Here is a 27,553-nt window from a genome sequence, read left to right on the forward strand (position 1 = left end):
GAAAAAAGTGACATTTTATGTCTAGAAAGTCACTTTCCATCAAAAGTACAATAAGAAACCTGGTTCCCATTTATCCTGTGTCCCCATACACACTTGTGCTCTTTATACGCTCAAAACGCTATGCAGCGCTTCAGAAGGCGCTAGGAGCAAAGGAAAGTGGTTTTTCGAACAAACTCATATAATCAATGGCCCGACCTATTCCAATTTGTTATTTTTCACATATTTACACATCATATACTACTATGAAATGTTTCTGACCTAAAATATCACGTAATATCATTGTTTACATTAAAATGTAAATGTTGATGTTAAAGTTTGATAAGGTGAATAAAGTGACATTTTATGTCTAGAAAGTCACTTTTCATCAAAAGTACAATAACAAATCTAGTTCCCATTAATCCTGTGTCCCCATACACACTTGTGCTCTTTATACGCTCAAAACGCTATGCAGCGCTTCAGAAGGCGCTAGGAGCAAAGGAAAGTGGTTTTTCTAACAAACTCATATAATCAATTGCCCTACATATTCCAATTTGTTATTTTTCACATATTTACACATAATACAGTACTATGAAATGTTTCTCACCTAAAACATTACGAAATATGATTGTTTACATTAAAATGTAAAAGTTGATGATAGAGTATGATAAGCTTAAAAAAGTGACATTTTATGTCTAGAAAGTCACTTTTCAGCATAAGTACAATAACAAAACTAGTTCCTATTCATCCTGTGTGCCCATACGCACTTGTGCTTTATACGCTCAAAACGCTATACAGCGCTTCAGAAGCGCTAGGAGCAAACGAAAGTGGTTTTTCTAACAAACTCATATAATCAATGGCCCTACCTATTCCAATTTGTTATTTTTCACATATTTACTCATAATACAGTACTATGGAATGTTTCTCACCTTAAACATTACGAAATATGATTGTTTACATTAAAATGTAAAAGTTGATGATAAAGTACGATAAGGTGAAAAAAGTGACATTTTATGTCTTGAAAGTCACTTTTCATCAAAAGTACAATAACAAAACTAATTCCCATTTATCCTGTGTCTCCATACACACTTGTGCTCTTTATACGCTCAAAACGCTATACAGCGCTTCAGAAGGCGCTAGGAGCAAAGGAAAGTGGTTTTTCTAACAATCTCATATAATCAATGGCCCTACCTATTCCAATTTGTTATTTTTCACATATTTACACATAATACAGTAATATGAAATGGACGTACTCCAATATGATAATTTTTACATATTTATGACCGAAAATGATACGGAATATGATTGTTTACATTAAAATCGAAAAGTTGATAATAAAGTCTGTTAAGGTGAAAAAAGTGACAACTGAAGTGTACAAAGTCACTTTTCATCAAATGTGCCCTAACAAAACTTGTTAACATTTGTCCTGTGTGTCCACACCCACTGGTACTCTACAGACGCTGAAAACGCTATACAGCGATTTCAATTGTCTGGGAGTGAAGGAAACTGGTTTTTCTAACAAACTCATATAATTAATTGCGTCCCATATTAAGAATCATATTAAAAGAATCATCTTAAGACATAAATAAGTCAACATCTCATATTGAGTCATAAACAAGTGAACCATCTCATATTGAGTCATAAACATGTGAAACACATCATAGTATCATATTAAGTTATATACGTCAAAGAATCATATTAAGGCTTAAAAAAGTGAACCATATCATATAAAGTCATAAACATGTGAAATATGTCGTACTATCATATCAAAGCATAAACAAGTGAAACATATAATTTTAAGTCATAAGCAAGTGAAACATCTCCCACTGAGCCATAAACATGTGAAACATATCATAGTATCATATTACGTTATAAACATGTCAAAGAATCATATTATGTCATAAACAAGTGAACCATCTCATATTTAGTCATAAACATGTGAAACACAACATAGTATCATATTAAGTCCTAAACAGGTCAAAGAATCATTTTAAGTCATACACAATTGAAATATGTCGTCGTATCATATTAAAGCATAAACAAGTGAAACGTATCATATTAAGTCATAAACTAGTTAACCATCTCATATTGAGTCATAAACATGTGAAACAGACCACAGTATCATTTTAAATCATAAACAAGTGAACCATCTCATACGAGTCATAAAAATGTGAAACACATCACAATATCATATTAAGTCAAAAAATCATATTAAGACATAAACAATTGAACCAGCTCCTATTAAGTCATAAACCAGTCAATCATCTCATATTGAGTCAAAAACAAGTGAAACATCTCATATTAAGTCATAAACAAGTGAAACGTCATATTGAGTCATAAACATCTGAAACACATCATAGTATCATATTAAATTATAAACATGTCAAAGAATCATATTAAGTCATAATCATTCGAAATATGTCATAGTATCATATTACAGCATGAACAAGTGAAACGTATCATATTAAGTCATAAACATGTCAAAGGATCATATTAAGTCATAAACAAGTGAACCATCTCATATTGAGTCATAAACATGTGAAACACATTATAGTATCATAAGTTATAAACATGACAAAGAATCATATTGTCATAAACAAGTGAAACATCTCATATTAAGTCATAAACAAGTGAAACGTCTAATATTAAGTCATAAACAAGTGAACCATCTCATATTAAGTCATAAACATGTGAAATATGTCATAGTATAATATAAAAGCATAAACAAGTGAAACATCTCATATTGAGTCATAAACAAGTGAAACACATCATAGTACCATATTAAGTCATAAACATATCATATTACATCATAAAGAAGTGAATTATTGCAAATTGAGTCTTAAACAAGTTAAACATATCACTGTATCTTATTGTCATAATCAAGTGAAACACATCATATTAAGTCATACACATATCATATTGAGTCAAAAACATGTGAAAAACCAGCATAGTACTATTAAGTTATAAACATGTCAAAGAATCATAAGTCATAAACAAGTGAAACATCTCATATTTAGTCATAAACATGTCAAAGAATCATATTAAGTCATAAACATATCATATTGAATCATAACCATTTGAAACACATCATAGTATAATATAAAGTCATAAACAAGTGAAACATCTCATATTGAATCATAAACATGTGAAACACATTATAGCATCATAAGTTATAAATATGTCAAGGAATCATATTAAGTCATAAACATGTGAACAATCCCATATTGAGTCATAAACATGTGAAACACATCATAGTATCATATTAAGTCCTGAACATTTCATATTGAGTCATAGACATGTGAAACACATCATAGTATCATATTAAGTTATAAACAAGTGAAAAATTTCATAAAATTTCATGAACATGTCACAGAGTCATATTAACAAGTAAACCATTACCAAGTGAACCATTTCATATTAACTCATAAACATGTGATATATGTTGTATCATATTAAGTCATAAACAAGTGAAACATATCATATTAACTCATAAGCAAGTGAAACATCTCACATTGAGTCATAAACATGTAAAACACATCATAATATCATATTAAGTTATAAACATATCAAAGAATCATATTAAGACATAAACAAGTGAACCAGCTCATATTAAGTCATAAACAAGTCAAATATCTCATATTGAGTCATAAACATATGAAACACATTATAGTATCATAAGTTATAAACATGGCAAAGAATCATATTGTCATAAACAAGTGAACCATCTCATATTAAGTCATAAACAAGTGAAACATCTCATATTGAATCATACACATCTGCAACACGTCATAGTATCATATTACGTTATAAACTCGTCAAAGAATTATATTAAGTCATAAACAAGTGAACCATCTCATATTAAGTCATAAACATGTCAAAGAATCATAAACAAGTGACCCATCTCATGTTAAGTCATAAATAAGTGAAATATGTCGTAGTATTATATTAAAGCATAAACAAGAGAAACATGTCATATTAAGTCATAAGCAAGTGAAACATCTCATATTAAGTCATAAGCAAGTGAAACATCTCATATTGAATCATACACATGTGAAATACGTTATAGTATCATATTAAGTTATAAACAAGTGAAAAATCTCATATTAAGTGATGAACATGTCAAAGAATCATATTGTCATAAACTATAAAACATTTCATGTTAAGTCATAAAGAAGTAATCAGCTCATATTGATTCATAAACATATGAAACATATCATAGTATCATATATATGTATCAGATATAAACATTTCATATTAAGTCATAAAGAAGTGAATTATCTCAAATTGAGTCTTAAACATGTGAAACATATCATTGTTTCATATTGTCGTAAACAAGTGAAACACATTATATTAAGTCATAAACATATCATATTGGGTCAAAAACACATGAAACACAGCATAGTATCATATTAAGTTATAAACATGTCAAGAAAAATCCTATTAAGACATAAACAAGTGAACCAGCTCATATTAAGTCAAACATCTCATATTAAGTCAAAAACAAGTGAAACATCTCATATTAAGTTATAAACATGCCAAAAAATTATATTAAGTCATAAACAAGTGAAACATCTCATATTGAGTCATAAACGTGAAACACATCATATTAATTTATAAACATGTTAAAGAATCATATTAAGTCATGAACAAGTGACACATGTCAAAGAATCATATAAAGTCATGAACAAGTGACACATCTCATGAACATGCCAAAGAATCATATAAAGTCATTAACAAATGAACCATCTCATATTACATCATAAACATGTGAAATATGTCATAGTATCATATTAAAGCATGAACAAGTGAAACATATCATGTTAAGTCATAAGCAAGTGAAACATCTCCCACTGAGTCATAAACATGTGAAACAGATCATAGTATCATAAGTTATAAACATGACAAAGAATCATGTCATAAACAAGTGAACCATCTCATATCTTGTCTGTGCAGACGCACAGGTGCGCTCCATAGGCTCAAATCGATGTACAGCAGGTTTCAAGCCGCTGGGAGCAAAGTAAACTAATTTTTCTAACAAATGCATAAGATCAATTGCTTGACCTGCTCCAATGTGACATTTTTCACAAAATTGGATAATTTGCAGGTTTCTGACGTAAAATGATACGAAATAGGCTTGTTTACATTAAAATCCATTATATGATAATAAAGTATGATAAGTCGAAAAAAGAGAGAATTGAAGTGTAGAAAGTCACTTTTCATCAAATGTGCTCTGACAAAGCGTGTTTTCATTCCTCTTGTGTGTGCAGACGCACGGGTGTGCTCCATTGGCTCAAATAGATGTACAGTGAGCTTCAAGCCGCTGGGTGCAAAGTAAAGTAGTTTTTCTGACAAATGTACCCTTAAATCACCACACAGCGAGTTTCAAGCTGCTTGGAGCAAGGGAAAGTGTTTTTTCTCATAAACGTATATAATCAAATGCATGACATGCTCCAGTATGACATTTTTCACATAATATGATTCTTTGCAGGTTTCTGACGTAAAATGATACGAAATAGGCTTGTTCACTTTAAAATCCATTATATGATAATAAAGTATGATAAGGTGAAAAAAAGAGAGAACTGAAGTGTAGAAAGTCACTTTCATCAAATGTGCTCTGACATAGCGTGTTTTCATTCCTCCTGTGTGTGCAGATACAGGGGGCTCTTCATACCCTTAAATCACCATACAGTGAGTTTCAAGCCACTGGGAGCACTCACATTTTCTATCTAGCTGTTTAGTGATTGTGCTGTGGAACCACCTTAAGGAAGTGTTATTAAAAGGTAAAATCATTTTTTAAAAATCAGATATTACATCCTAGGCAAATGTTTATTTTAATATTTACAAATATATAGCTATAGTTGCATCAATCTTCACAATATTTGACATTCAGTACGCTTACATGGACAACAATATTCAGATATTAACCCAATTAAGACAATACTCTGATTAAGAAGCTACCATGTAAACAGCAATTATTGATGACCTTAATCTGACTAAAGTCATACTCAAAGTAAACACAAATCGAATTAAGACATGTGCACTAGTCCTGTTTTAGTTGCATTATCGACGTGCATTATTGACTAGGTTTACATGGACAGCAGGAATCTAATTATTGACCTTATTCTGAATAAGACAATATTGTGATTAAGGTGTTTACCTGACTTGCTTTTAGAATATCCCTTTTTTTAAAAACATGTTTTACATGTTATAGAACAGAGATCGATTAATGCCACACGTCATTACGTCCCCACACCACGCCGTCCGATGTTCCCTCCAGAATTTCATGTATTAACATACAGTCAGACGGTTGAGCACTGCCGTGTGTGTACGTGTCCTTTCGCAAAATGCGGTGAAAACTCCCACACCGCGTTAATAGTGTGATTAAGGTGTGTACCTTGGGTGTGTTTCCTCTGCCACACTGAGAAGTTGTTGACAGCGACCGATTTGGAAAACCTCTTCAAAGCAGAACTCAGCCCAGCAGGTAGTCACCAGAGGCAAAAAGAATAAAAAGTCATACTGGAGCATGTCACAGAAATGATTGTCAGAGCACATTTGATGAAAACTGACTTTCTGCACTTCAATTCTCACTTTTTCACCTTTTCATACTTTATTATCATGTTATAGATTTTAATGTAAACAATAATATTACGTATCACTTTATATCAGAACATGTGAAACGTGTCAGAGTATATTATTGTCATAATGTGAAAAATGTCATACTGTAGCACGTCAGATTGTCAGAGTACATTTGATGAAAACTGACTTTCTGCACTTCAATTCTCACTTTTTTCACCTTTTCATACTTTATTATCATGTTATTGATTTTAATGTAAACAATCATATTACGTATCACTTTACATCAGAAAATGTGAAACATGTCAGTGTATCTTATGTCATAAACTTTTGAAAAATGTCATACTGGAGAATGTCACGCAAATGATTGTCAGAGCACATTTGATGAAAACTGACTTTCTTCACTTCAATTCTCACTTCTTCACCTTTTCATACTTTATTATCATGTTATAGATTTTAAGGTAAACAATCATATTACGTATCACTTTACGTCAGAAAATGGGAAATAATAATAATAACAAAAGGAGTAGATCCAATAGGGCTTGCTCGGGCCCTAATAATAAATGGAGCAGATCCAATAGGGCCTGGCAACAGTGGTGCTCGGGACTTAATGAGCGGCGCAGATCCAAAAGGGCCTCTCACCAGCGTTGCTCCGGCCCTAATTAAAGGTGCATGTAGCGATAAACGGGCCCTTGCACATGGGTGCATTTTGGCTCTGCTCTGCCACGGGACAGCCATTCATTTTTTTTTTTTTTTTACAATTTCTATGGTTGTTTTTGACATATTTTCCTGTTGCCAGTAAGTGGCACTACGACTACAAATGAATATTGGCATGTAGATGTCCTCAGGCCAGGATTCGTATCCTACATGTGAAGTTTGATTTCTATTAAACATGTGAAGTTTGGTGCAGATTCAAAGAAAGTATTAACACATTCATCATTTTTGGTGTGATAGAAGCCAATATACATCACATACTTGTATCCAACATGTTGCATATAAGGAAAAATCATACGAACTAGAATTAGGGATTGACTAGAATTTAATGTCATCTCCAAATAAGTTCTTCAAAAAGTAGGAAAAAAATGTAAAGACTTTCAGTTCAATGTAATAAACATAATATACATAAAATCTGACAGGTATATTTACATCTATTTACAAGTGTTCTTTCCTTGAAAAAAAATCAGAGTATTTTAACAATAGTAATTTCCCCTATATTTGGCAGAAGAATAAAGTACATGAGCAATATCCAGTTAAAATATTTAAACATTTCATTTCCATAATAATGTGCCTTGGGGGTTGGGGTGGGATGATCAAAATTCTGTACCTAGTAAGCTAGAATCTGTGTGGCTGGTATGGATTCTTTGATTAGCGTTATTTATTTTGGAATCTGTATGGTGTCTAGGCCCACCATCAGTCCCTCCTGGGTTGTTGGTGTCCATATCTTCTGTCCCAGTTTCCCTCAAAGCAGTCACTGTATGGCTAGTGTCCATCATGTAGGAGCCTACAAGAGTACTGCTTCTACTGCTAAAGTCTGAGCTCCTCGACCAAGCACTGGAATGATTGATAGACTTAGCATCAGCATACTCTGTAGAAGCATGGTTCATATATTCATCATTTGTGTCACCGGAGTCTGTCTGTCCTGCCAGCTCCCTCTTTAGGCTCCGTGCACTGTCCATATATCTCTGGCTCAGCTCCACATCAGGTAAGTAGTTAGCGTGTATCTCTGCCAGCTTCATGTAAATTATGTACCTGGCCTGAAGGCTCCCTCCATCTTCCAGAGCTGCTGCCAGAGCTAAGTGGAAATATCCCATGGCATCAAAAGCATCCTATGGAGTAAGCAAGTGATTTTCATTGTAAATGCATGGTACAGAAATACCATCCAATAAATTAGGTGCACAAAATTAGCAGCAGCATCATTATATACAATGGCTTATCATAGCTCATACTCCAGAATTATTGACCTCCTTTAAGTGAATAGGAAAGAAAGATAAAATAAATTTTACACATAATGATTTAAATTTTTCCAAACTACTACTTACCTTTCTTCTACCAAATAGTATTTTCAAAATCCTCTTAAAAACAAAAAACAAAAACAAATATCTCTCAAAAACATATAAGGTATGTTCTTGCCAAAATAAAGTCACATTATTCATGCCCCTAAAAAATATAAAATAAAAAGTGGGAAAAAACTGATTTTGCCCTTGCATCCAGGAGCTCTCTAATGTTTCTAATGTGAGGCTGCACACATAAAATCATGTACAAGTCAGGCAATAAAATGTTCAGAGCAATAGTAATAATAATGGAAGAATAAATGAATAAATTAATGAATAAATGTAACAAAAATGTAGGGCAGTTATAAATTTGGCAAGAACAGAATATATGAGCCTACTGAAACTGCAAACCCATTTTAGACTCATATTATATCAAATCTGACAATAAAACCTTGAGTAAGAGCTGATACTGATATCCATCTGATATTCTCTACCAAGCTTTAATTTTTTTTTTTTTAAACTGAAGCACTTCACAGTTAAATTATTTAACAATAAATTCACTTACATTGTACATATAATAAGATATATATATATATATATATATATATATATATATATATATATATATATATATATATATATATATATATATACACATTCCTAAGAAAAGAAAAAGAATATGTAAACATTTCCGGTTTAAAAAAAATATTTTCCAATTTCATTCTTTGCCTATTGTTACAATATCTAAGAACATTTTTTGCTGGTATCAGCCTGCTACTGACACTGAGTATCAGATCGGTGCCTTCAGCACCTTATACAACATCTTCATGTGTTTAAGCTCAAACTGTGTATGTATTTTTACTAATTTTTATGAAAACTGATGAAATATCTTAACATGACTGGGTATCAACCTTTATCTTGTGCAGGGTTAGATCAGCTAGTCTGCAGTAAACTTTAACATAGTAGCGGGCCTCTTCTGCATGCTCCAGTGCATTGGGAGAGAGAGATAGAGCCTTCAAATAGTAATTCTCAGCCATCTCATACTCCTTCAGGGTAAAGTAGATTGAGGCTAGGCGATGGTAGGACACCCTCTCATTCAGACGTACACCTAAAGGAGTGAACAGGAGTACGATGATAGTTCATAAAATTCAGTTGAATGTTGTGGAACAATGCAATTAAATATAACAAACAAAACCTAGAAAACAATTTTCCACTTTTTTAATTGGTTTATTGACAGTAGGGGCAGCATGGGTTTTGAAAATAAAGACACAAAGCACCAGCTTTCAGTAAAGGATCGCTTTACCTACTACTTGATGCTTCTTCTTTATACCAAGCAAAAGACTGATTAAACATCTCAAATCACAGCCAGACACTTGCACACCAGTATATTCAGACAGAATGCCAAATGTCATAGCAGCCTTTGCCAAAACATGAGATGATGAAATTTAAGGAGAAAGTTAACTTTATTACCAGTTGAGGTGCTGATTTGCACTGCAAGTGTAGCATACTGCAGGGCCTCCTGGTGCTGACCTTCCTTCAGCAGCAATTCAGAGAGCTTACATAAAAGCCTGAACTCTGAATGCACATCCTTAAGAGATCTTGCAAATGGCAGACCCCCGTCCTGCACACACAGTTTACACTTTTTCACAACCCAGTTTGGGGAAAAAAAAATCCAGATAAGATTTTTAGTTGATGTTTAAATATTATTAACACATTATTACACATGCTGTGAGGTTGTGGTATCGCATACTCTAAAAAATGAAACAGCAGCCAGTCGGTTTCTGTGTCCTTTGAAGAAGACATCTCCAGCCTCTTCATAAATGTTCATAGCAAAACATGGATCGTTTATCCTTAGGGCTGTCTTTACAGCTGCCTGCACAAGGTTTATACAGGCTGTTATGATAAAAGATTTACATGAGATGTTCTTTTTGCTTTATACAAAATTACAAATATTTTACAAAAACAATTATACAAAATACAAATATTAGAGAGTGTCTTGCAAGAATTGATATTACAACAGTACTCATACTAGTAGTGTATTACCACTACTACCACTGTAGTACCACTAGTTAACATGCTACTCACTTATACCTCACCACTGCCTTTCTCTCACCTGAAGATACATGTCTGCCAGTTCATCCTCATGGATCAAGTAGTAGATACGGCCCACCTGTAGCCATGTCTCTGACTCCTCCTGTTTCTTTCCTAAGTCTATGGAAATCCTTAGACTTTGCTTAGTGTAGTCCAGAGACTTCCGTGAGGACCTACAAATATTTTCATCAGTGAAAATATTTTTTTTTAAATTAGTAAAAATCCTTTTCATCAGAGAGATACATTCATTCTAAAAAATTTTATTCAAAGCACAGCTGTGAGGACAAGTGGTGCATATTAATTTATTTAATTACATAATTTATTTGGATCAGATTTTCTGACTTATTTGAGTTTGATTTAAGCTTCTTTTCATTATGCATAAGTGTCCAGTCTAATTGATATATAGCAAAGTATACGGAAAAAAAAAAGGTTTGGTCTGTTAGTCAAAGGTGCACCAAATGTATTGACGTAGAATAATACCACTAGCACCATAATGCATTATATGAGCCTTAGCCTTGTGTGTCTTACTTCTCAGTATTAAGTGATAGGTAGAGATTACTGAGAATCTCCAGGTACTCTCCCTCCAGATGTTTATCCTTCATTTCTCTGGCGAGCCCCACACAGTGCTCATAGTAAATTATGCATTGCCCATACAACATTAAGTCGGCATAGAGACGACTGAGCGCCTTTGCAACAACCATCTGACCTGTAATATAAAATATGAAAGTTTTAAAAGCATAATTTTGTTTTGTTTTTTTAGTTGGTTTGGGGGGAGGTAAAATGATAATTAAGAACTTCTAAAGACCCAAAAGCTTTCTTCACTCACTGTGCAGGTTCTTGGCATTGATGGCTATCAGGAGACCCATCTCAAAGCACAGCCTAACCTTTTGACTTTCTCCCCTTTCTTTGTAGCTTTTACCTAGCCACAGCAGAGTCTGAACATGCTCTTCATCTGAGGGGCTCTCAGACAGAAACTGGAAAAGTTGAAGAGATCTGAGCAAAAAAGTCTCTGCCAGGTTTGGAGCCCCCACTGATAAGGTGAGACACCCCAGGTTAGCCAGAGCCAGAGCTTCGTTATGTTTGTTTCCATTTTCCTCTGCAATCTTGAGAGCACAGTGAAAGTCCATTGCTGCCTCTGTGACCTTCCCCTGTTTGTGAAGACATAACGCAAGTAGATTGTGGACCACTCCACGCTGTGTTTGACTGTCTGTTCTATTAAATGAGTTAAGGAGAGGTTGTAACGTAGATTGGGCTCTATCTGGTTCCTCTATGAGCACTAAGAGCCAGGCCAGCAGCACTGATGCCTCAAAGCCCTCCTCCTCATTAATGCTACTTCCTGCCTGCACTGCTTGTTCGGCATAGAGCACTGCCCTTTCTAAAGTACCATACTGCTGGTAGACACTGGCCAAACTCATACAAAGGTCTCTCTGAGTCTTCATGTGTTCTCCACAGTTAGCTATAATCAATGCCTGCTGAAGGTAAACTACCACCTGGACTGGGAGCAGAGCAGAGCCATCCTTCCAACGAGGATTCAGTCTGACTGAGTTCTTCAGGAAAAGTTCAATCTTTTGAAAGGCATTATCCAAAGAATGATCCTGACTTGAATCTAGACTGAGAGAGGCTAATGCAAGGTATGGCAGATACTTCTTGTGGTAGAGCCTGCATAGTATCCAGTTTAGGTCAACTGGTCCTATAGGCCTTCCTTCTTCTGCTAAGAGAGTGAGATTGAGGAACTGAAGCCTTTCCACAAAAGGCAAGGCTTCCTCAATCTTTCTGTTATGCAAAAATAGACAGAGGATTAAATAGCAAGTCCGTGCCTCAAGGTGCTTATCATTGCAAACAATAGCTTTGCATAGAATGGGCTTGAGCAGTTCAAACTCGTCAAGGGAGCAGAAGTTATGTAATGGGAGGCCCAGTATAAGAGCACTTGCTTTTTCTAATGTATAAGGCAGCTTGTCTGTCATCTTCTGCTTCAGGTACACAGCAGTAAGGTTGCTATACAGGGCAATCAACAGAGGTTTGTCATTAAAGCCCTCTACAGGGACATTCAGTGCCTCCTCAAAGTAGACTCGAGCCTGTGAGTACTTGAGTTTTTTGGCACACAACCTGCCCAGAAGGAAGCAGGCTCTCCGATGGGCCCATACCATCCTGCCTTTCTTTGCTCCTTCCCGCAAGGTCTCCAGATGCAGGAGCACCTCATCCACCGGAAGACCCCCAAAGACTGTGTCCAAGAAGGAGTAGGAGAGGTCATAAAGTGCATGAAAAGAATCCTGGAAGTAGTCCAGATTGAGAAGGGTTAAGATGGGGTCAACAAACTCAGCTTCTTCAGTTTCACAGATGCCTTCATCCATAAAGGGGGGATCTTCCTCATACTCGTCCATCTCTCGGAAAGTGTCCTCCAGGCTGAAGGAGAAGGCTTCATTGTCCCTGTCTAGACAACTCTGAGAAGCATAGAAGGAAGGTAGAGGGGAGGAGTGATAGGATGGAGTATCAATATGTTCCAGTATAATGCTCTTCCTGGCATCTACTGGAGTTTTCTGTTCTGGGGGATTATACAAACATAGTTAATAATTTAAAATGACAGAAGTTATCCAGATGTACACATTTAGCATGTTTACATAAATCAAGGTAAATAGATTACCTTGCTTTGGTTGGTTTCTGATATAGGTAAAATCGGAGTCATCCAGTCTGTCTGTAAATAAGCCAAGTTATTTTAATCAAAGTTGCATTAAAATTAAAGCCATGTCCACCTAAACAATGTCAAGCATATGCCAGACAAATAGTATCTGTGTTTCCTACCTAATTTGTAAACAGTGCTGATGTCAGTGGAGAAGAGTTTGTCCAGTAGACCAGTATGGCACTGTTCAGTGCAGATATTAAACTGTGAGAGAGCCACCCTTTCCTCCTCACTCAGAAAGACCAATTGTCCACTGCTATGAGGACCCAACAAAGGCAACATTATCAACCACATGACTCCCATTCTGACTGCTTCATCACCTCATTGTATAACTACATGCCCCCCTTCCAATAGCCAGCAACACAGAAACAGATTCAGGTAAGGTCAACTGAAAAATATGATAACTATATTCATGAGTCAGATGATTTTTTATGTGTTTTGATGGTCTTTGAAGTCAAATATTTTAGAATATTTACAAATATTTACGATTTTAGGTAGGGATGCCAAGTAGAAATAATGTAACATGCATGTACACTCACCATCCACTTTATTAGGAAAACCTTTACACCTGCACATTCATGCAGTTATCTAATTAGCCAATCAGGTGGCAGGAGCGCAATACAAATAATCATGCAGATAGAGTTCAAGTGCTTCAGGTAATGTTCACATCAAACATAAGATTGAAGAAAAAGTGTGATCTCTAAGACTCTACTCTTTTGGAGTAAAACAGACAACTCGACAATTAGAACGTAAATGGCGTCAAACCAAACTGGTAGTATTTCAAACAGCATGGAAGGAGAGCCTACTGAAATATAGGAAATCTCTTGGCGATGCTAGAAAAATCTATTTCTCCACCTTAATAGGAGACAACAAAAACAATTCTAGATTCCTTTTCAACACAGTAGCTAAATTAATTAGGAATAAAACCACTACAGAGAGAAACACTCAATCATTACATAGCAGTGAAGATTTCATGACATTTTTCATTGATAAGGTTGAAAATATTAGACGTGAAATACAGGCCATTAAATTAAAACCGGACAGTACTGTAACAAACCCATTACATGACAATGTAGCAATATCAGATCAATGTTTAGAGTGTTTTGCTCCGCTTAGAGAGACCGAACTAGCTACATTAATCTCTTCAGCCAATTCATCAACTTGCATACTAGATCCTGTACCTACATGTTTGTTTAAACAGATTTGTCCAGGAGTAATTGAACCACTTTTAAATATAATCAGTTCTTCCCTAAGCACTGGCTATGTACCTAAATCACTTAAATTAGCAGTTATTAAACCCTTGATTAAAAAACCTGATCTTGACCCGTCTCAATTGTCCAGCTATAGACCAATATCAAATCTCCCCTTCATCTCTAGGATTTTAGAAAAGGTTGTAGCAAAGCAGTTATGCTCGTACTTAGATAGGAATAACATTCATGAAATGTATCAGTCAGGATTTAGACCTCATCATAGCACAGAGACAGCATTAGTTAAAGTAGTAAATGACCTTCTACTGACCTACGATCAGGGTTGTGTCTCGCTGCTTGTGTTACTCGACCTTAGTGCAGCTTTTGATACTATAGATCACACTATTCTCCTTGATAGATTAGAAAATGTTGTTGGTATTAAGGGAACAGTCCTCTCCTGGCTCAGGTCTTATCTGACCGATTGTTATCAGTTCATAGATGTAAATGGTGATTTCTCCATGCGTACTGAGGTTACTTTTGGAGTTCCACAGGGTTCTGTTTTAGGCCCACTGCTCTTTACTTTATATATGCTACCCCTAGGTCAAATTATTCATAAACATGGAATTAGCTTCCACTGTTATGCTGATGATACACAGTTGTATGTTTCAGCGAAGCCAGAGGACAGACAGAAGCTTAGTAAAGTTGAGGATTGTGTAAATGACATTAGACATTGGATGTTAACTAACTTCCTTCTACTTAATTCTGATAAAACAGAAATACTTTTATTAGGCCCACGTGTAGCTAGAAGTAATCCTTCTGATCACATGGTTACTCTGGATGGTCTTTCTGTTTCATCATGTACAGCAGTTAAAGACCTTGGAGTGATTATTGACTCCAGCCTATCATTTGATGCTCATGTAGATAATATTACTAGCATAGCTTTCTTTCATCTCAGAAATATTTCTAAAATAAGAAACATATTGTCACTACATGATGCGGATTTCCGCATCATGTAGTGACAATATGTTTCTTATTTACTAGTTCATGCATTTGTCACCTCTAAATTAGATTACTGTAATGCCTTACTGTCTGGATGTTCCAGTAGGAATATAAATAAGCTCCAGTTAGTCCAGAATGCGGCTGCTAGAGTCCTAACTAGAACTAGAAGATACGACCATATCACACCGATATTATCAATACTGCATTGGCTCCCAGTAAAATCTCGCATTAACTATAAAATACTTTTATTAACCTATAAAGCACTAAATGGTCTCGCACCACAATATCTAAGCGACCTTTTGGTTTTATATGATCCGCCACGCCTACTTAGATCAAAAGATGCAGGCTATTTGACGGTACCTCGAATAGTGAAGGCTACAGCAGGGGGAAGAGCTTTCTCTTATAGAGCCCCACAGTTATGGAACAGTCTTCCTATTAGTGTTCGGGACTCAGACACAGTCTCAGTGTTTAAGTCTAGGCTTAAAACGTATTTGTTTACTCAAGCCTACCCTGACTAGATTCTGTTTTACTACTTCGCAGTCATAATAATCTTTTTTCTGCCTCTCTCCTTTCGCCGAGCCCCACACGAATTTATGGAGATACTAGAGATCCAGATCCTTTCTGCCTCTGGATGGAGCTCAAATCTTCTCTAATTCCAGACTGCTGGGACTACGGCTGCTCCTAAGGCCATACAGACTTCATATAAATCCATAATGAACTTTTTCACACTAACTGTTGTTACCCAGATGAGGATGGGTTCCCTTCTGAGTCGGGTTCCTCTCAAGGTTTCTTCCTCTTAAAACATCTTAGGGAGTTTTTCCTTGCCACCGTCGCCACTCAGTGGCTTGCTCAGTTGGGATAAATTCACACCTTTAATATCTATATACCATGTTGATATTTCTGTAAAGCTGCTTTGAGACAATGTCTATTGTAAAAAGCGCTATACAAATAAAATTGAATTGAATTGAATTGAATTAAGACCTTAACTGTGGCATGGTTGTTGGTACCAAAAGAGCTGTTTAAGTATTTCAGAAACTGCTGATCTCCTGAGGTTTTCACACACACCAGTCTCTAGAGTTATACAGAATGGTGTAAAAACAAACAAACACTGGGTGAGTCACAACTTATGGTGGAAAAACACCCTGTGTATAAGAGAAGTCAGAGGAAAAGAGGAATCTGAGACAATCATGAGCACAGGCTCACAGAAACTGGTTGTTAAAGATTGGGTGGGGGTGGGAGGTGGGGGATCACCTGGTCTTTTTCCAGTCTTCAACTTTCAAGTTTCGGTGAGTCTGTGCTCATGATATCCTCAGATTCTTGTTCTTGACTGGCATGAGCAGAACTTGATGTGGTCTTTTGCTATTGTAGCTCATCCACCTCAGAGTGTGATGTGTTGTGCCTTTTGAGATGCTTTTCTGCTCACCGTGGTTGTAAATAGTGACTAAACAGGAGCGAAAATCATATTTCCCCTATTTTGGCATCGCTTCATTGTCTTCCTGTCAAGTTTAAAATTGATTTTAATTCTTATTTATGTATACAAAGCTCTTTCTTGCCTTGCTCCACAGTATATTACTGACCTTTACCTTTACTCTCACCAGAACATTAAGATCCTGTAATCAACTTCTTCTATTTGTCCACCATTGTCGTACTAAGACAAAGGGTAATTTAGCCTTTTCTGGAACAGTCTCCCCTTTCACGTGAGGTCAGCTCTGTCTTTAGCTATTTTTAAATCTTCTCACAAAACCTATTTTTATTCTTTGTCTTATGATGTTATTTTATGTTATTTAATTAAAATTTTACTTGACTTGAGTTACTATAGACTTCCTGTCATCTCAGACCAGTCTGGTCATTCTCCTCTGCTCACAGGATGTTTTTTTGTTTTTCACACCATTTTGTGTAAATGCTAGAGATTGTTGTGTGTAAAAATCCCTGGAGAACACCAGTTTCTGAAATTTACAGTTTGACTAGCCCATCTTGAACCAACAACCATGCCACAGTTAAAGTCACAGAGATCACACTTTTTCTCCATTCTGATGTTTGATATAAACATTACATGAAGCTCTTGACCTATATCTGCACGATTTTATGCATTGCACTGCTGCCACATGTTTGGCTGATTAGATAACTGCATGAATGTGAAGGTGTACAGGTGTTCTTAATAAAGTGGATGTTGAGTGTATGTTTTAATTTTAAATATTTCTTTCTTACAGTGGTTTGACATTTTCAGGTCTCACATGGGCCATGTGGACAAATCCTATCTGTCCACTAGAGAGGTGTCTCCCAATGAACATGTTCAATGAGCTAATAAGCAAGCCTTCGACCTCTATCAGATCTCCTTGACTGAAGTGCAGTTCATCTTTAGCCATTGGGTAACAATCCACTACTGCTACGCAATTTCCTGTTACTGGAGAGAGAAGTAAGAAAGCACTCTAGAAAGAAAGGAATCATTATATGACTTAAACATAGTACTAGATCTCACACACACTCACCTATAGGTTGGTCACGTTGACCTTTTGTGGATGAAAACCCTCCTGCATTGCCATGGTACTTCCTAAGAAACCACCTTTAAAACACAACAGATTTATTCTGTCGGACCAATATAGATATAGTGAACTAAATAATAAAGTAGCATTGTTAATACTATTCAGTACACAAAACACATACGTTACTTCAGAATTGGAAACATCTCATTACTTCTAGAGGGTGATGGTTCAGCACTGATTAATGGAACCATATCATGTCTTAGTGGGATTGTCACTCACTGGTAAAAAGGGTAGGGCAGAGGCTGCATTGCATGAACAGGCATTAGGCCATGTTGACCGGTAGACAGCAGAATTCCCTCCCACATGGACTCCTGTCCAATATCCTTCACAATAACAAGGTCATTCTTCTTGTAGGCCAATTTGTCTTCTTCCTCTATACACTGATCACTGTTAACCAGAGCTTTAGCAAAGAATGAACCTACAAGCAAGAACAATACAACTCCACAGATTCCTTCACACTTCAGTCTTTCTCATGTTATCTTTCTATATGTCTTTTCAGCATTTCTCTATATGATTTTCAGCATTTTATTATCCTTCTTCTATCAGCCATGCTGACTGTTTCCTTTATTAAAATCACAAGTAAATTTAACATATTTTACATATAACACATCCTGTTTGTTTGTTTGTTTATCTACATAAGAGTACCATTTATTACTAACATGCAACATCATCTAACAGCTAACATCTAACAACAATATCTTTGGTTGTTCTAAATCAAGTGCCTAATTTATAGCTTAAATTTAATAAATGTCCACACTCTTTACTACAAAGTATGATTTGTGGTAGGCCTCAGATAACAGTCTGTGTGTTCCTAATTCTATTAACAAATTAAAAGTTGCGTTTGGCATGACATCAACTAGATCAAATATATAAACAATGTTGTGAAAAATAATTTCAGGAGACACAACAGAGCCATATTTGCTCACATTTACACATAGCAGAGCAACATGCTTCTTCCTGAAAACCTGAAAAATTCAATGTGTCTCAATGTATTGTATTAACCATATTTACTTTTGCATTAATTCGCTTAGAAAAACCTTTATTATCCTTTAGAAAGGTAAATCTTACAATACAGTACAATAGTGCAGTATTGATTGGTCTCTTACCTTCTTGGAGTAGGAGCCCCAGATAGAGAGTGGCTAGGTGTTCCTCATCTACCCTCACACAAATCTCCACATCACTGAGCAAAAGAGGGTCCAGCCAGAAAGACTGGTCACACAGGAAGTTCTCCAAGCACCTTGCCACATATCCTGAGATACCAAGACCAAGATTGCATATTGTGGTAGATCAGTGTTTCTGGGTAGCATATATTATGGTGCATCTTGCTTGTGTGTTTGTGCTGGCTCACCTAGAGCCAGGTATGTAGAGAACTTCCAGATTTCCTCCACTGTCTTAAAAGTAATAACAAAATGGTCTTTTTCAGCATGTACTGAAACCAAGCGCGCAGAGAGATCCTGGAAACAGAGGACCAAGAATCATTGGGAATGATTGAGTACTTTGAAACAGCATAAGCAACTATTCTCAATTTGACTGCATTTGATAGCACAGATACTTTAAAACGCTTACTTTAAAAAGCTGAATAACATCTTGGCTGTTGCTCTCTACGACCCTTAATCTAGTGCGCAGTGCCTCCTGCAGCACACTGTCTGGCTCTAAATTGGAGCGCCTTCTCCCATTGAACAGCAGTATCACATCTGGACCACATTAAAATAAAAGCAGACTTTTAGAAGTTAAAAACCTATTGTTTATTAACATGGATGTCTTAAACACATATAGCATGACAAATGCATAAATGGAAATATAATATCTAATTATGGGACTGTATATGATCTAGCCATAATGTTATGTCTTGCACTGACAGCAGAATCCTCTTTGTGGTTGAAAAGTTCTACTACACTAGCTTACCTCTAACAGGATATGATTAGACTGAGTGCAGACATTAGGGTTGTCTGAAAGGGCATTAGCTCTGACAGTTTGCTGAATCAGGCCTGCCATTACTGTCTATTAAGCTTTTCCACTCTTGTCTATATGGTAGTGGAAATCTTGATGCAAATACCTGAAGAGAAGTGATCTCCTACAGCCAAGGAGACAGTGCTGAGAGCTTCCTTCCTCTTCCAGTAACTCTCACCAGTGATCCCCTCACCCTCCACCTCAGCCTCTGTTTCCACTTCCTCATCTCCTGTGCCAAACAGAGGAAAGCTCATTTAGTACAAGTAATAAAAATCTTCGTGTCTTTGTACTGCATAAGATCTTGAAAGCAACTGTAGGTAGTCAACAAATTTATGTCACTCAAAGTTGATGATGAGTTAATTTTTTAGACAAAGGCTGTTATAATAATTATTAGTTTCAAAAATATAGAACTCATATCAAATTCAACAGCAATGTGTCTTCGCACACTTAGACACATTTGTTTTCGAACTCATCTTATCATAGCAGGTTCACTGTTTTATACTGACAAAAAGCAGAAAACTGATTGTACAGTAGAATCATAGTGGCTCTGTAAATGTCAGTCAGGTGGTGCTTTTCTTTTTCAGAATGAATATAACTTTCCCGCTATTCTAAAATATACAGCAGATGCCAAAGCAATTATAGAGTACATAGTACATCACATATGGAAAGTTCAACCTATAAACTCAGATTATGTTGTTATATTATGTAGCAAGTAATAAATCAATAAATGCATAAATTGGTACAACAAATTCCATTTCATAAAAACAAATGTTTCAGTTTTAGATAAAAACCAAACCTTGTTTTTCTTACCAATGCCCATGACATCATTTTCTGGAGTTAGTGCATATGGGGGCTCTTCCCATAATGTATTGAGCTCAGGAGTTGATATATCTATGGAAATGGCAGTGGTTTTGTCAGAGGTTAGAGCAAATTAAATGTGTGAAAACTGAAGTGACCATTTAGAAGCAAACAAAAAATTAAGGGAAAAAGGTGATTTCAAAGGGTGGATACACACATTAGATATTATATACTACATGTATACTACATGTACTACATATAGAAGCTACATGCACTCTCTGGTTAATCAATTTAGGCACCATTTGTTTCCATCATAATCAGTGCAATCGTAACCTGCACTGCAAATCTGTGTCATTCTGGGTTTTTTAATCACTCAGTGATTTGTAAACATTTGTATTATATGAAATAGCTACACTGACATGATCTGTGCCATCACAAATTTAATTATACTGACTATTGATAATGCATTAGTAAAAAGCAAACAAGTTTCATTAATAACACCAACAAGATTTTTGTTAGAACCTTCACAACGCAATATTAGGTTCATCACAGGGCAGAAGCATAATATAAACAGGAGAGCACAAACAGCCTAAGCAAAGGTCACACTGTAATGTGCATTACCTTCATGGGTTGGTCTATTACCCATATTTCATGTAAATGAACTGATGTCTGCCTGAGTAAATTCCATTTCATTGTAAAAATTTATGGGACCAACCTGAAAGCAAGAAGCAGTTTCTCAGACACAGAGCTGGACAGCAGCAGCATGCCATGATGTTGTCAACAAACTCGCTTACTCCGCTGATAAATGGCTCCCATTCAAAGAAAGATCCACTTAAACTGTGCTGGGTATTAGCCAGTGGAATATACTCCTGTTCTATTTAGTCTTTTTTTTGTTGTGTTTAATCTTACTCTCTTTGCAGCCATTTGCATCTTGAGCATTTAGTGTACTCTCTAACTTGTTCTCTGCATCTGTCTCATTCTCTCTCTCTCTCGTTGGTCTTGAAATGTAATATACAAAGAGCGTGTTGCTTCTGGTATGCTAGTGTGGGTTGGTCAGTGGCTCTTTATGCCGGGTGAGGTGGGGGGGGGGACGACGACGGTTGAGGAGGAGATGGTGGCTTCTGTAAAGTAAGTATTGTGGCACTGGATTTCCTACAAACATGAACAACAATAGAACATTGCCAAACAGACAATGCCTTTATAAGTATATCCCTCCACGTTTGACAGATATTCTAATTGGGTTTCTCCTCCTTTCTAATTCTATGCATTTGTCTGGGCGAGCAATATTTAGGCCGACAGATACAGACTGTCCATGCCAGGATGTCTGGCTGTGTTATGAGCTCAGCAGTCCTGATGCCAACAGATCCACATTATTTTCACCCAATTTCCTTTGTAAACTTCCATCAGGAAGTGATGAGAGGAACAAGCCAGCTCTCTGACATCACCTAGTGGCTTTAGTACACCATGGTGTAAATGGAGGTTTTATTCTACATGCGTTGTATGAGTAACTGCACAATGCAGCTGTGCAAGTGTTCTTGCAGACTCTTTTGCCATGTCATATAATTTACACAAAACCACATAACGTACATGAGAGATTACACATATTCTGTCATTTTGTCTGTTGCCTTTTTATTTTTTATGCATTGTGTTTTTGCCTTAGTTCTACCAATCTGGCACTCCCTGTAACTTGTACTTTCCTCATCCTTTTGCACAGATGAACTACTAAATGAACAATCCTCCCTATTCTGCCGTGTTTATGTGAAATCAGAGTATGAAGGCTCCTAATCAAATTTGTGTCTTATGAAATTAGCTAGTTGTAATCGTATGCCAGGCATGTCTCCGCATATGTCTAGAACAGCATCTAACACATAATGTGTAATAGTGTTCTCCTGCCACAATCTAATAATACACAATTATTTATCAGAATTATTTATGTATTTAATTATAAAGTTGTTAGTCATTAGTGTCATGATTATGCCTTACTAAACAGAAATGTCTGCCATAAAGCAAATGTTAATTTGTTAGAGTGGGGATGTGTGTCATTGTCCATGAATAGAGAGGGAAAGCCTGTAACTTGAGTATGGGGCATGGGAACTAAGTTTAGAATATCTCCCTTGCCGGCCAAAAAGACCAGCAAACAAGTTCATAGATTCCAACAAATTTTAAAAAATTGTGACCACCAAGAGACAGAGCAAAATGCATGTCAGAGAGTGTAAAAAATGGAGAATGTTAGATTAAACAAAAAATACTGAGATAAAACAGACAAATGGAAGTGCATCCTGCACTGCTATCTGAGACAAAAATGAAATACAGCAACACTGCCATTAAGTTCAACCAAACCATAAGCAAAAGAATGTAGATAGAAATGGACACTCACTCACACCAACCCTAATGCTCATCTTGCTATTTGATAAGCCGACAGTTGTTACACTGTACCCCTCGTTCCTGCTGGTGTGTTTGTCCTTCATGAGAGGCCAGTATGTTTTCAGCACAGGGAGCAAGGAGTCTCCCCTCACTCACACAATTCGAAAACTGAAACTCTTATGATTATCTGAAAAGCCCCTGTAGAAAAGTCTCTATGTGTCCTTGTTGCATGCATCTGAAGAGAAGACTGACACTATACTGACACCGATACTTAGGAAGTATATAAACTCCACCTCTCTCTCTCTCACTCTCTCTCACGCTCTCTCTCCCTGTTTCACTCTCCTTCTGCCTCTGTCAGTATCTCACTTAGCAACTCTGAGCACTGTGTGTGTGTTTTGCTCAGTTAGAGTTCTCAGGTATCGAAAGTGGAGAAAAAAATATCAAATGACAACATTTAAGAACAATTCAATCAGGTTTTTACCCATAGAATAAAATAATTTCCTCATTTCTTCATTATAATGCGTCTCCTATGATTTAACAATCCAATGTCTGTAAATAGAGCATGTGAATAGCACAGGTTTTCTACAGCTAGGAGTAAAGCAATCCATCTGGTTTGACTGGTCTCGGTGCATAATAACCAAAGCACCAATGGCATAACAGTCATACTTCTTCTTACTCACATTTTGAAGGTTCCTTATCTGTCCAGACCCACGCCTTGTTACGTTAACATTCCAATCATGCTTTGAAGTCCATTTGCTTTTGTTTTAATTATTTTTAAATGATATTTCAATAACATAAGCCCCTTATCAAAGCAGAGAATTTCCTACTCGTGTTGCTTGGACCAGTTTTAAAAAACTGACCTCTGACTGTAACATTCCTGTGCTTTATGGCTCCATATCTCTGTAGAGTAGATAACAGACTGTTCTCTGGCACTGCTATACTGACTTCTTGCATTTCCCTGCTGGTTAAAAGTAAACCATGGAACGGGTTATGTATTCTGAGGTTTCTTGGTAAACCATTAAAAACGTTCCCTTCAGCAGAAAGGACCAAATCATGTGACTGGCCACTTGGCCTGAGAGATCATGCATTCTCTTGCCTCTTGCTGGAGGATGGGATTATGTAACTACTTATAGAACCACTATTTACATATATATAATGGCGACCAACAATGTATGAAGATGCCTAAATACGACTACATTACAAATATATTATCTAAATACTTTACCATTAAAAAGATTTTGCAGTGTTAATGTGCCTAAAACCTTTGCACAGTATTGTACTTTGTATATACAGTCCCTTCAGAAAGTACTGGAACGGCAAGACCGATTCTTTTGTTTTGGAGACTTCATGTTTTGTTATCAAAAGATAAATATGAGACAATAGATCAGAATTTTAGCTTTCATTTCTGGATATTTACATCTAGATGTGTTAAACAACTTAGAACATGGCACCTTTTGTTTGAACCCACCCATTTTTCAAGTGATCAAAATTATTGGAATATGTGACTGATATGTATTTCTTGTTGCTCAGGTGTGCCCTGTTAGATTGATTGTTTAAACAATTAAATGCTTTGAATGTCTATTCTTGGTTTGAGAGCCCTGGATTTCACCTGTGAAGACTGCATTTGTTGTTAAAAAGGATAAACCAACATAAAGACCAACAGCAGTTGATGACAGAAACATTGTGAGATCTGTGAAGAAAAACCCCCAAACAACAGTCAGTGACATCACAAACAACCTCCACTGTGCAGGGGTGAAAGTATCACAATCCACATGTAAAACCCAACAGCCTTCATCGTGTTTTTTTTTTTTTTTTTTTATCTGATAATGTAATAGGTTGCTGTCATACAAAGATTTTTCTCTAACATTATTTTTTTGTTGGTGGTGGTGGTGTTGGAAAGGTCATAAAAGAAACATAATCTATAATACAACCTCTATAATATAATATTGTATTATAGATTATTATATTATGTTATAAGAGATATTTGCTTTGACCTGAACAGAAACTGACCTCCGCTTAGTCTGCCTTAGACACTTGCCTATTGGCCCTGTCAAAATATGAGAGTGTGTGGAATATGCATAGTCAGGCAGTGAATGAGGCAGTGTGAGAGGGAGGCAGTGGCTCTCATATCCCTCCATTGTCCTGTTTCCTCTCTTCCTGACATCCTTTGTTTTCTTCAAGACTGTGGACACACTGCCACAGTCACAGAGACTTCATACTATATATAAAGAGGCAGCAGAATAGCTGCTTCCTGTTTAAAACTGTCATAGTAGTCTGACTGTCTCCACAGAAGGAAAATGAAGTGTTGATTATCCTAAAATACTAAATAATATTAATAACAAAGAGGCCATTGTGATCGATCGATTTTTAATGTCAGATTTGGACCCTCACATTACTGTTCCAGGCTTGTCCTTTACTAAGATAGTTATTTCCTCTCATATAAAACAGTAGGGAACAACAGAGGAAGGATTAGATTTAGACTATACCACACAAACAATATATACAATGTACTTGAAATCGAAATGTGATGAAACACTGTCCTCTGGAGTATACTGGCTGTAACAGAGCTAGGGGTTGCTGTACATTCAGTACTATCTTGTAGGGCTGTACGATTATGGCCAAAATGATAATCCTGATTATTTTGATCAATATTGAGATCTCAATTATTTATCAAGATTATTCATTGATTTTAGGGACAACATATTTCACATTTAAATAAATAGACCGCTGCTTTCACCTCCATGTTGTGCTACATTCCTGCTTATGTACAAATCTTTGCATCAAATTAGACTGATCCTTAAAGTGCATCATCTCGTAGAAGCAAAATATAAATAAAATTGAACCCAAAATATAGGATAAGTAAAAATAAAAATGCCACCAACCAAATGAAAATATGCAATCAAATATAACAATATGCAACCAAATGAAAACAGTTCAGGAGTATGCAGAAAAGGCAATAACAGTTTTTACAGGAGGAGAGACGCAAGACAATTTCTTTTAGGAGCACTTGTGCTCCTAATTCCAAAAATTTAGGAGCACAGTTGAAGTTTAGGTTTTTTTTTATTTTTATTTTTATTTATTTATTTATTTTTTTAGAGATGGTAGCGTTAATGTGCAACAATATAACACACAAGTAGCATGAGAAAACTTGAGCTGGACAATTATGACAGAATTTAGGAACATAGTGTGAGCCATGACAAATTAATTTACCTTCTGATAAACTAAATGTAATATTTTCAGCTAATTTTACAGAATGTATGCAAGAAACAACTGTTAACCTGTTCCACCTTGTAAACAAATACAATAAACCTCAATGTTCAGTCTTTGAAGTCTGCTCCTCTTAAATATATTTATAGCTACACTATTAGACATTTTCCACTGGCATGGTTCTGAGCTGGAGTCAGTTCTCGAACCGCCCTGCGCATATTGTGTATATATCTGAATAATCTCATATAGGATGTGATTGGGTGAGGTCATTTACCCGTCAGATGCAAAGCGCTTTAGTGTAATGGTGTTCATTAGGGATGCACCGATCAGGATTTTTTACGACTGAAACTGATCTAGATACCAATCATTTTTTGTTTAAGCTTTAATCAGAAGGTCTATCATAAACAGTTAAATGTAAGCTCTCAGCTCATGGTCACTGTTAATTTAGTTAAAATAATAGCAATGAGAAATACTGTTGGTTAATTGATAAGTAAACAAGCATAAAATATTTATTTTTAAATATCTTAAACAATAAAGAGTCCTAATTAAAAGTAGACTAATACAAAAATGAAACATATTAGGAAAAAGGCTAATAGCCTTCTAAGGAGATAGCTTACTAAGCTTAATGTCAAATTGATATTAAATGCAACCCATAGTAATTAAACATTATTTCGTTTCTCATTTTATTTATATTTTATTAATTTATTATAATATCTATTTTTATATTAAATCATTTATTTATAACTAAGCACATTTTATGTCTTTACATTTGATTAGTTTTCTGTTTGTTTGTTTATCAGTTGTTCCTTTTACATCGGTTCCCCAGTACAGTGTTGCCATGTCTGCTGATGATATTGTATTCTTTGGGGGATTAAATAAAAACATGGAAACTGGTGCTGACTTTTCTATTGATATCTGGCAACCCTAAGTTTAAATGAAGTGAATACGCTATGTATTATAGTTAGTGAAGAGCGTGAAGGAGAGCAGCAACGTACTCCTTCTGAACATTTTCTACTCTTGCTTATGACTGGTGAGGAATTATTTAATAAAGAGGCTTGAATTAAACCCACCCTGTAGAGTTAGCATTATTATTAATTTACTCTGCCTGACGTCTACACGAGCATGTCACAGGTTCAGGTCATTTTGCGGTATCAATAAAAGATGGAGGTTGTGAGATCTGGAGAGTTGACTGAAGCA

The 27,553-nt window shown here is 35.9% G+C and overlaps 1 protein-coding gene across 4 annotated transcripts; it reads right to left on the reverse strand.

Moving 5' to 3' along the window:
* Positions 1–7,224: 7,224 nt before the first annotated feature.
* On the reverse strand, positions 7,225–25,377 carry sh3tc2 (SH3 domain and tetratricopeptide repeats 2). Of its 4 annotated transcripts, none has more exons than XM_053630849.1 (18): positions 23,830–25,377; positions 20,798–20,878; positions 20,094–20,216; positions 19,604–19,731; positions 19,386–19,491; positions 19,144–19,287; positions 18,257–18,455; positions 17,984–18,057; positions 17,703–17,898; positions 13,431–13,564; positions 13,273–13,323; positions 11,458–13,173; positions 11,160–11,337; positions 10,654–10,804; positions 10,291–10,413; positions 10,011–10,161; positions 9,452–9,648; positions 7,225–8,375 (listed from the first exon to the last, which is right to left on the reverse strand). In XM_053630849.1, exons 2-18 carry the CDS (start codon positions 20,805–20,807, stop codon positions 7,860–7,862), a joined length of 4,197 nt encoding a protein of 1,398 aa, XP_053486824.1. In that variant the 5' UTR covers positions 20,808–20,878; positions 23,830–25,377; the 3' UTR covers positions 7,225–7,859. The 4 variants fall into 4 exon arrangements, with proteins under 4 accessions (XP_053486824.1, XP_053486821.1, XP_053486822.1 ...); XM_053630846.1 differs by having other exon boundaries at positions 23,163–25,377; XM_053630847.1 differs by lacking the exon at positions 23,830–25,377 and adding an exon at positions 21,501–22,956.
* Between the last annotated feature and the right edge of the window lie 2,176 nt (positions 25,378–27,553).

The sequence above is a fragment of the Ictalurus furcatus genome, chromosome 8 (assembly GCF_023375685.1).
Source record: "Ictalurus furcatus strain D&B chromosome 8, Billie_1.0, whole genome shotgun sequence".
NCBI classification, from domain to species: domain Eukaryota; kingdom Metazoa; phylum Chordata; class Actinopteri; order Siluriformes; family Ictaluridae; genus Ictalurus; species Ictalurus furcatus.

Coding starts and splice junctions, on each gene's coding strand:
- sh3tc2 (XM_053630846.1), bottom strand. CDS start 23,253: ATGAAGGACAAACACACCAGCAGGAACGAGGGGTACAGTGTAACAACT. Junction 19,732..20,093: donor AGGAGATCACTTCTCTTCAG/GTATTTGCATCA, acceptor AATGTGGTCCAG/ATGTGATACTGCTGTTCAAT. Junction 13,324..13,430: donor CAGCACTGTTTACAAATTAG/GTAGGAAACACA, acceptor GCTTATTTACAG/ACAGACTGGATGACTCCGAT.